This window comes from Syngnathus floridae, chromosome 5 (genome assembly GCF_059516105.1).
Source record: "Syngnathus floridae isolate MCC-2025c chromosome 5, RoL_Sflo_1.0, whole genome shotgun sequence".
In the NCBI taxonomy this organism is placed as follows: domain Eukaryota; kingdom Metazoa; phylum Chordata; class Actinopteri; order Syngnathiformes; family Syngnathidae; genus Syngnathus; species Syngnathus floridae.
This window is the reverse complement of record NC_142417.1, coordinates 12,183,153-12,193,217: the sequence shown is the minus strand read 5'-3', so window position 1 is coordinate 12,193,217 and position 10,065 is coordinate 12,183,153. Positions and strand designations below refer to the sequence as shown.

The following is a 10,065-nucleotide window of genomic DNA, read 5'->3' as shown; positions in this document are numbered from 1 at the left end:
TTTCGAAATACGTTTGAAAGTACAACATATGCACACATTGTCATCTATAAGAAGGTGAAAAAAAATAGTTGCAAATTTGTCAAAAACAAGAACTTCAATTCAAGCCATTTACGAATAATATATCATATTATATAAGTATATATATCATATCATAATATATATATAAGTGTATGTAACAAATAAATAAATACAATGCCTTTGTTAAATAAAAATAACTTTGAACTGTTCACTAAAAACACATTAGGCTAAGTATAACCCATAGAGCTTCAAATGATTACAATGTGATGACGCTGCATGTCTTGATGTGCGATTAACCAACAAAAGGACATTTTAAACATTTTTTATTTCTTATTTAACTTTTCAACTTATTATTGCACAAACGACCGAACCTCGGCACAAATCGGGTTAAAGTCAAACTCGGCGGAAGAGGCGTGTATTCGTAAATGAACACAACTGCAAATAAAGTCCCCCCCACGGAACGAGTCCGTACTCGATGGTCGTGATCACGGGGCGCATAATCGAAGTAGAGGAAAGGCTGAAAAAAGCGTCTTGTATCACTTTTTAAGGTTACTTTAGGTCCACACAGGGTGCACGTCTGTTTTGTTCTTAAAACGAGAAAAGTGCGGCTCAAAGACCGGAAACAACGGCGAAAAAGGACTTCACGTCTCCATTCACTCCTGTAGAGGATCGCGTAATCTCTTCGGCCCAAGACTGCATAAATCATCTAAGAATCTTTAGGTGGGTAACAAACAATATTAAGTAGAATAGCACACATCGTTACTTGGTTCACATTTGTTGTTACGTTAGGCCAGAAGGAACGTCTCAAAGCGCCCCTAGTGGCCAGTCCAAGATCATGCACTCTACAGTGATCTTCATTCCCCCTTTATTTTTATGCCAAGGCGAGAGAAAAAAAAGATCTCCTGGGACACTAAAATGTCAATTTATTTGTACCCCCTGCAAGGTGCTACCTTTTGTGAAGGTAGATTTTTCAATAAAGTTCTTGTTGTATTTTATTGGATTGGTTCATCTAATTAAGTAGTTAGTGAGTATTTATCATGTTTGTGTCTTCCAGTGTTAGATGCTGTTAAAATGGGGAACAGCAATAGTGACAGAGCCAGCGGGAGTCAGAGTGAAAGAGGCAAGGAGGCACGTCCCAACATCCTGATAGACAGCACAGAGGATGCAGATATATTCCAGAGGGAAGATACAAAGGTAACATGTTTGTGCAATAAAATTAAAGCCAATGACAACGCTGTGTGTAGCGTTTAGCTCTTTAATGTCCTCATTATTATGGAAACAACTTTGGGTCCAGGCACCACAGGAGGAGCAGGAGTTTCTGGCCTGGCAGCAGGACCTGGAGAGCGAAAATAAATGTCCGACCCTTGCTAGGCCAACGGTGTTCCGCTGGGCCGGAAGCGCCAAAGAGGTCTTTGTGTCTGGCTCATTTAACAACTGGTCCACCAAGATCCCTCTCAATAGAAGGTGGCACTGTGAACGTTGCAACTTCTTTATGAGATATTATTGAATTAATCTGTTTAACGTATAACCTCTCACTCAGCAAGAACAACTTTGTGGCAATCATGGACCTGCCCGAGGGAGAACACCAGTACAAATTTTGTGTAGACGGCCAGTGGACATTAGATCCAACAGGGGTAAGGAAATGAACTTGATTTTTTATTTTTATTTTAAATCAGTATTTTAATTTTCGTTACGTTTATTTTATTACTTAAAAGGATGAAAAGGATACTATGAGTCAGCATGAAAACTCAAACTTTGACTGCATTTCAGTAATTTCCTCCATATGCTCATACAGGCCGTGATCACAACCAAAACCGGAACCGTTAATAACATTATCCAGGTGAAGACAACTGATTTTGAAGTCTTCGATGCCCTCCGAATTGACTCTCAAGATTCTGCAGACATCTCCGGTAATAGTCACTTTGTAGTTTTGTTTCTATCAAGTCCTTTGTGTGCTATTTTTTTTTTCCCCCCAATCAGACTTGTCCAGTTCTCCTCCTGGTCCCTACCAGCAAGACGCTTACGTCGTCAAGCCAGAAGACAAGCTCAAACATCCGCCTATCTTACCGCCACACTTGCTCCAAGTGCTGCTCAACAAAGACACGGGCGTCTCAGTATGTCACACCTTCACCATTTGTTATGTCCAACTTAATTGAATTATGCACTCAATTCAATCTTCTCTTCTCAGTGTGACCCAACCCTGCTTCCTGAGCCCAACCACGTGATGCTGAATCACCTGTATGCCCTCTCCATTAAGGTAACACAAATATCCACATCATCATTGCATCCCTGTTGTGAGGCTCTTTTCCTAAATAACATGCATTGTGTTTTGTTCTAGGATGGCGTAATGGTTCTGAGTGCAACACACAGATACAAAAAGAAGTATGTGACTACTCTTCTGTACAAGCCCGTATAGCTGGAGATCATTGTCATGAAGATGTAGTGGCTGCCGATTAAATGCCCAGTGTCCATCTTATGTTTTTTTCATAATTTGATTTTTTCTTTTTTTCTTTTTATTACAATGGGCCTTATTTTTTTTAATTAATGCATATATTTTTTTATTTAACTCCACACACAATTTGAATACTGTATAATCACCGTCGGATTCATGATGTGTGTATGTTGATGAATCTGAATTCAATCTAAATGAAAGCTCATGCTGTAATTTGCATATGCCTTTCCTTCATTTAACCATAAACGGGCATCCCTTTGACGGCATTTCAGTCAATGCCGAGGGTTTATACGTCAGTTCATTAGCAAATAGCCAATTGAAGTCATTATTGTTAAACATATTGATTTTATAAAAGACTGTAATGTCAATAGGTTGTGCATCCTGGATAAAAGTGATGTTTTTTTTTCCAATGGCTGATACATCTTGATTTGTGCATTTGCATGATCTGACAAGTTTGTTTGCGGAATGCGCACAAAAACAAGTCTGACCATATTGATGATTGATTGAATAACATTCCCATGTCATTTTCTCTAGGTGTGTTAAAATCAGTGTGATAGTATGAGAACTTTCGCTCAACCTTTTGGCTCAATGAACTAAATTGAGTCCAAGTCACCTCGAGTCTCAAACCAAAGCTATAAATTGTTATTGCTTTTGTGGTATGGAGGCTTATATGTACACCTAATCTATCCTGATTCATTTCTAAATGTTCATTTTGTTTGTCTAAACAAGAAATAAATATGCATTTTGATAAGAACGGTGTAGTGCAAACTTGCTTCTTTATTGATTATGTTACTCAGTTGACACAGTGGACTTTTGGATCCAGGTCCTTGTTTTCAGAGTTGAATTCAGCCTGCTCAAAGCAATGAGCTGCCACGCGATCACACTCGCACACGGCTGCCTGGCACTTGTCATTCGTGGCTACGGAGACACATCAGAAACATTACGTCATGCATCTCCATTAATACCAAAGTAAACTGTTTATGCATAGCAGTAGTACACACACGGTCCAACAAAACAACTGTAAAGAAAAATTTGAGTGGAAATGAAGACTAAAAGTCACTTAACTGGTATTTTTTTCTATATTTGCAAAATGTTCGTTGACCTGGAGGTCAGCAATATACAGCAAATATAAATATTAAATATGGCACCTATTCAACTGCTGGTAACACAAACTCATGACCATTATTCAAATAAATTCATTTCACCACGCAATGCATTCTGGGAATCAAAAAGGGATGTTATATTTTTGAAAAAATTATTTACAGTTGACTCCCACTATTGGTGGGTAATATGTATAATAGCAAACATTCAAAATAATTGAAAGGCAGAGGGTGCAAAAATAATTTAGGCATGATACATTTTGTAAATTAATCGCTGATTAATCTATTATTTTTCTGTACAAAGAACATCCATATCGATCGGGCCCTAATGATTATTGTTGATGTTGTGGCCGATTATGACGTTTAGCTGAATTCTGCATTAATCACTCAACCTGTTGTATTTAGAGTTTTTCCTTAGCATATTAAATGTAAGAATAATCTTGAGTTGGGTCACACTCACCTGAGCAGGTGACTTGGTTATCTGAGCAGGCGAAATCATAAACGAGGACATATGGAAGATCAGCAATGCTCCCACACCCAGGACTCTTTCTGCTGCTTTCATAACATTTGTCATGGGCATAACAGCACCTAAAACGAGTGGATTTGAATTTTTTATTATAGAATAGTACCTGATTGTTTTTCATTGTCATAACTTGAATGCAGAGGTATCAAATCCAGGTCCAGTGTGTCAAATCCGTGCCATAGTTTAGATTTAGCCACAGGTGCTTCTACTCAAGCAGGTAAATAGCTTTTGACTAGTTGCACATGTGGCTAAACTCAAACTGTGGTAGGGTTTTTAGTTTCTGGACCTAATGGACACCTCTGCTTGAATTCAGCTTTTGGTTTCTGTTCCTTACCTGTCCAGGTCGTCCCGTGGGGTTCCTGTGCCCCCGAAGCCACACCAACAACCATAACCGTTGTACATCAGTGGGTTAACTCCTGGCTGGGCACACTTAATCATGTTCCCAAACTGCCACAAGGCTTTGGGCAGTCGAGCCCCGCTGATCACACAAGCTGGTAAACAGCATCAAGTAAAACAGACGTATGTTCTTTCAAAGTGGTGCCATATGTTTTTAGCAGGCTTACCGGTGGCCAGCAGCAGCAGAGGAGCTGTCAGGTTCATGGTTGCCTGCAGAGAAACAGGCAACATTGTCACAGCTTGCACTTATAGGTCAGGAGGTGGGCTAGAGATAAGGAGTACATGGGGAGGAGTTGATTTTTTTTTTTTTTTGTAACATGAGGATTTTATACAACTATATACTTGTCAACATTCAAATCAAACACTTTCCTTTGAAATAATTATAGTAAGCATGATTGAAAACATGTTTTTAATTGTTGAGCTGTAATGAGTGCAAATCACTCATGATTTACATTATTCTACTAAATAATTATCAACTACTGAATGATTACTTTCTGGTCTTATTTTAGTTCGTATGTCCTTTGGTCATATGGTTTAAGAAGTAAACACAAATGACATAAGGATCTTAGTCTTATGACTTTTCCAATGTGTTAGTACTTGTTTTTTTTTTTTCCCTCTTTGACCACCATGCCATTCGACGGCACTTTTGCATTTTGGTCTTGCTCGACACAGCTGTGTAAACAGCAAAGACTTCCCAAAAAATACCACTAAACATTTCTGATAATGTTCAACCTAGTGTAACAGAAAGGGAAATCTAATATGTTATAATAACCTAATATATGTAACTTCAAAAGGGAAACCCAGTCCATATTTTCCCTTTTTATTCCTCAGTTGCTATTGGTGATGGGGAGGTGTCGCAACACTTTTGTCTTTGCAGTTTATAGCAAGGTGGATCTAATGGCCAGATGGTTGAAGAACTCAAGGCTGTATTGGGCTCAGTGACTGCAGTACTACCAAGTCAAACAATGTTTCGTGAAATTATGTAGTAATCAATTTTGGTCCAGGCATCACGGGGTCCAGTGGGTGGCACATCACGAAAGGTCCTGGGTTTGAAGCTCGGCTAACCCCATCTGCATTATTGTCCCTTCGTAGGTATGGAATTTTCTCCAGGTACTCTAGCTTCCTCCCACATTCCGTAAACAATTAAATTTGGTACATATTTCCAAGACTCTAAATTGCCCATTGGTGTGACTGTGAGTGAGAATGCTTGTTGGTTTACATGAGGCACCGCTACTGATTGGGCCCTCACCCAAAGTCACCGAAGAAATGCGTCACCTGTAACTCTCATGAGAACCGGCAGCGTAGAAAGTGGTTGGCTGGATGATTTTGTTTAGGTGATTATATGAGGAAGTTGCAGATTCTTAAATGTCTTTTGTAAGGTTAAGGTAGTCTCATCTCGTTGCATTTATAAGGAAACACTGGAAATGCAATGCCTTTATTGAAACACTGGAAATGCAATGCCTTTATTTTTTTTAACATTCATGTTTGAATACCTCTACAAACAAAAAATACTCTCATATACCAATTTCACATATAAAGTTGTATGAGATATTGCAGTTAGCGTCATTCCACCGCCGGCGTACGCGTACGTCGGCAGCAAGAATCTGCCCGCAATCCTCACCATTTTTTGTGAAGGCCCAATTGTCAGGCTGAGCTACATCCCAGAACCTCAGAAAACACACAGAAAGAAATATCATTAAGCACGTGCTTGTATACATTTAAGGGCCTCCACAACTGAAAACTTACTTTGGGGTTTTATTGTAGTCAGTTCCATCCACCCAACTCCACTCTCCCTCGCGGTCTCGTTCCACAAGTCCAATCCAGTATTTACAAGTGATTTCAGAAATTTCTGACAGATAATCCTACGGAAAAGAACCCTAGATTAACATGATGATTTGTTGAATTCCATTTACGCTGTCAATGCTGGCTGGACATGAAGCTCACCAGTTCCTCAACACTGTTCAAAACCACCAGATGTGCTGCATGTGAAAGGCACTGCTGCTCAGCTCTGCTCCAGGTGGCAGTGGTGGTCGACAGCAAGTAGCAGCTGCTTTGGAATGACACCCATCCCTCCTTACATGCTCCTGGTTTGACGCAGAGTAATACGAGCAAACACTTATAGGGAAATAACTTCCTGAGACCTTGAAGGAGAAACATGGTACTGAAAATGGATGGTTAGATGATACTGAAAAACATGATTACCTCTAACTGGGACACGTTTTTCCAAATGGACATCTTCTATAGGTGTCCCTTCACCTTTAATTGGGAGGTAACACAAATAAATAAAAGTTACTTACAGCGTTGCAACAATCTTGCATCTTGAGTCCATCTTTACTTTTCTTACCCAAGGCTTGATGGCTGGGTTTTTTTAGGTTTAGTTTGATGTCAGTGATTTCCGTGTTTAACTGCGAGACTTAAGACAGAAGAAACCATAAGACAAACATTTCATAATGTATGAAATTGCCAACATATAAACTGAATGCCAATGACTTTATAAAACATACATTTGATCCCAGTTACCATTAGCTGAATTAAAAGCAGGGCCACAAGGATACCATAGAGGGTATATACCAATACCCTCCTCATACCTATAAATGACAAATGACATATTTATAAAACAGAGAGACCACTAGAATAATTAAGACATTTGATTGCATGGGTATTCTACCTTTGTACAAAGTCACATTCTGATCTGCAAGCTCAAATCTCTCAGAGGTTGGCTCAAACTGGTTGTACCGAGCGTCCATCTCTTGAAAAACATATTCATGTTCATTTTCACTGGCATGTTCACAGTTATCATAATATGCTAATTTTTAACTTATTAATTAGAGCAAAAGCATCATTGATATATTTCATGGACAACTTGACTTCATCAAATATTTACAAAAAATCCACATTCACTGAGTAAATTTAAATAGATAACAGCTAACAAAATAATTTACATCTGAGCATTTCTGTTCTCAACAATACAATAAATGTTTCTGACAAATGTACTTACAGATTTTTTTTTCCCACGGAACTTAGTCAAATAGAAAATGTACTATTGTTCAGTATTGTCAGGTTGGACTCTGACCATGAGCTCACTGAAGTCCTCCCCCTTTAAATAAAGCCAGCTAGTATCGATTAGTCTGTTTTTTGAGTCGGTCACAAGTCATGGTAAAATATTCGTTTTATGTACATATATTATTCATATTTATGTTTATTATAGTATTATCAAACTTTTTTTTACTGATCTCATCAGTTCCAGGTTTCTGTCCAGTAGATGGCAGTATCTGGTTTGCAACCGCCAACAAAGAGCAGATAATAATAATATAAATCTAGTGATAAAATATTAAATTATTTCAACCAATTTTTGCCGATATTCAAATGCGTTTAAGTGTGCCTGATTAACAAAAAATAGTTATTCAGAATTGTGATTGCCTTTAGATGAAGCACCTTTATTTACATAAAAAAACAACAACAACAACCTGACGTGTAATAGAGGAGGAAAAAGCCAAAACCACGTACTACAAAAATAATAAATGAAAAATGACATAAAATATACATGGCATAAAACAAAAATAATCTGTTTTTTCTGTGTTCAGAAAATAAAATTCCTGTCACGTGACTCTTCATTTACACGTCTTTCCGGTGTGTTTCGAACCATTTGAAACGAAGATGGCGGCCATCGGACGACTGACTCAAGCCTTGCTGAGGTCTTCTTTGACCCAGACCCGTCGTCAGCTTTCTGCTGCCGCTGCTGGTCATGGCGAGCAAGCTGGTGAGTCTGACAAGCGATAAAGACTCCATGTTGATTCAATACCATTCAGGATTTACGAGGAAAGACAACGCTTTCGCAGTGACCTTGTTGCTCTGGCGTCAGCTCTGTTAGCCCTAGCATTGGCTTGATATCCTTGACTGACAACATGCAGGACAAGTTGCGCGAAGATGCAATTATGTGATACATTTACTCGTTGAAATCACAAACTTGAATGACGAAATACTATGTTAAGGCGTCTTATGTGTAAGTAAATCTCTGGCCTGTACATGTAAAACATGGTATACTGAACAAGCATTCACATAATAACATTGTGTATAATAACATTGGAAATTTCAATTTGATTAATGATGATCAGGGTTGTTATCAAGTTCCCACAGAGCTGCTGATGGGCTGATCATTTAAATCAGTGTGTTTAGGATGGAAACCGGCATTACAGCGGCTCCCTCGGATGTAATGCAACGTCAGTCCGAGAGTGTTCATTTTTAAATAAGCAACATAAGCAATCTGACTGGGAAAAAAATGTTACGGTCATTGCATTTTGAGTCCGCGAGGTACCTTTGATGATTTACAACTGTCCCAAACCTAATGCTTTTGCTGGGTTTGATTTTAAGCATGTATCATTTTGACCTGGTTTTGCACACGTTCAAGTTTGTCCTCACATGTCATGTTTTACATGAATGTTACATAGCACTGTCAATCATCGTAATGGATCAAATAATGTGAATATCGCATCCTCTGATTCTGATTTTCCACCTCTCCAGCGAGGACATGGAAGATACTCACCTTTGTGGTTGCCCTTCCTGGTGTTGCGGTGTGCATGGTTAACATGTATCTGAAGGAGCAACAACACAGCCACGAACAGCCTGAGTTCATCCCTTATTCGCACCTCCGCATTCGGAGCAAGGTTGGGTTTAAATAATCCGTCTGCTTTTACTTGACTTGCATTTATTTCATGTCTCCGATTGTTATATTTTGTTTGTAAACAGCGGTTCCCCTGGGGAGATGGCAACAAATCACTCTTCCACAATCCCCACGTGAATGCCCTTCCTGATGGCTATGAGGGTCACGATGAGTAGGCCCTCTTTCCAGACCTCATAACTGGTGTAGGGACCAGATTTCCCTCAGTAGGTTTTTCTCTCCAGGACCACACAAACTCATTTACAGTTTACCTTTCTTCCGTGTTTACCTCTGAACACGAAGAACCTGAGCCGGCAATTCTTTGCTCTGTACTGTTAAGCAAAATAAAACTGAAATAAAGTAACTTAACTCAATTTTGTGTATTTCTTCTTTGTGTAGTTTCCAGGTAAAGCTCACTTTCTCCCAATAAGATCCACTCGGTCACTAGCCCCAAATAAGTCATCTGCAATTGAAAAAATGGATTTCAAAGCTCTCTAGAAATTACCTTCAATAATTCATTGATATCAAATAATGATAGAATACACCTAACTTGAACTTTTCTACTAGAAAAATATAGCACACCACCAAACAATATGTTCCCAAAATGTATACATATATACTAAAGTAATGAGGTTTTATCAATTTACTCAAATTGACTTAGTGTAAAATCTGGTCTGTTTAGTTGAACATAATAGATGGTTAATTAAGAGGTTCTCAAAACGGTGCTGTAAGCACCAGGGACCCCTAAGGACCACATGAGTACCCCAGGGCCTGATCCAAAAATAGCTCAGTCATTTATACTTGGGGCTTGTGAAAGTGGGACAATTGTATCATTAATAATTATTTGAAAATGTACACATTAATTCTTATATATGAAAACCATTACCAAGGTAATTTGAGCACACTTTTTTACATCATA

The 10,065-nt window shown here is 38.7% G+C and overlaps 4 protein-coding genes across 4 annotated transcripts; 2 read left to right on the top strand and 2 right to left on the bottom strand.

The window, feature by feature from the left end:
• The first annotated feature begins 422 nt into the window (after window positions 1-422).
• On the top strand, window positions 423-3,224 carry prkab1b (protein kinase, AMP-activated, beta 1 non-catalytic subunit, b). The gene is made up of 8 exons (XM_088376803.1): window positions 423-738; window positions 1,073-1,212; window positions 1,313-1,482; window positions 1,559-1,652; window positions 1,814-1,928; window positions 1,999-2,132; window positions 2,207-2,275; window positions 2,357-3,224. The coding sequence occupies exons 2-8, from the start codon at window positions 1,090-1,092 to the stop codon at window positions 2,432-2,434; spliced, it is 783 nt and encodes a 260-aa protein (XP_088232929.1). The 5' UTR covers window positions 423-738; window positions 1,073-1,089; the 3' UTR covers window positions 2,435-3,224.
• Window positions 3,225-3,229: 5 nt separating this feature from the next.
• On the bottom strand, window positions 3,230-4,782 carry pla2g1b (phospholipase A2, group IB (pancreas)). The gene is made up of 4 exons (XM_088376804.1): window positions 4,657-4,782; window positions 4,428-4,584; window positions 4,031-4,158; window positions 3,230-3,388 (listed from the first exon to the last, which is right to left on the bottom strand). The coding sequence occupies exons 1-4, from the start codon at window positions 4,718-4,720 to the stop codon at window positions 3,264-3,266; spliced, it is 474 nt and encodes a 157-aa protein (XP_088232930.1). The 5' UTR covers window positions 4,721-4,782; the 3' UTR covers window positions 3,230-3,263.
• Window positions 4,783-5,923: 1,141 nt separating this feature from the next.
• LOC148398211 (C-type lectin domain family 4 member E-like) lies at window positions 5,924-7,631 on the bottom strand. Its single transcript, XM_088376846.1, has 8 exons — window positions 7,488-7,631; window positions 7,158-7,238; window positions 6,994-7,077; window positions 6,834-6,902; window positions 6,692-6,745; window positions 6,434-6,573; window positions 6,236-6,351; window positions 5,924-6,157 (listed from the first exon to the last, which is right to left on the bottom strand). The coding sequence occupies exons 2-8, from the start codon at window positions 7,234-7,236 to the stop codon at window positions 6,004-6,006; spliced, it is 696 nt and encodes a 231-aa protein (XP_088232972.1). The 5' UTR covers window positions 7,237-7,238; window positions 7,488-7,631; the 3' UTR covers window positions 5,924-6,003.
• A 468-nt stretch (window positions 7,632-8,099) lies between these two features.
• On the top strand, window positions 8,100-9,520 carry cox6a1 (cytochrome c oxidase subunit 6A1). Its single transcript, XM_088376847.1, has 3 exons — window positions 8,100-8,249; window positions 9,011-9,153; window positions 9,236-9,520. Exons 1-3 carry the CDS (start codon window positions 8,147-8,149, stop codon window positions 9,323-9,325), a joined length of 336 nt encoding a protein of 111 aa, XP_088232973.1. The 5' UTR covers window positions 8,100-8,146; the 3' UTR covers window positions 9,326-9,520.
• The last annotated feature ends 545 nt before the right edge of the window (window positions 9,521-10,065 follow it).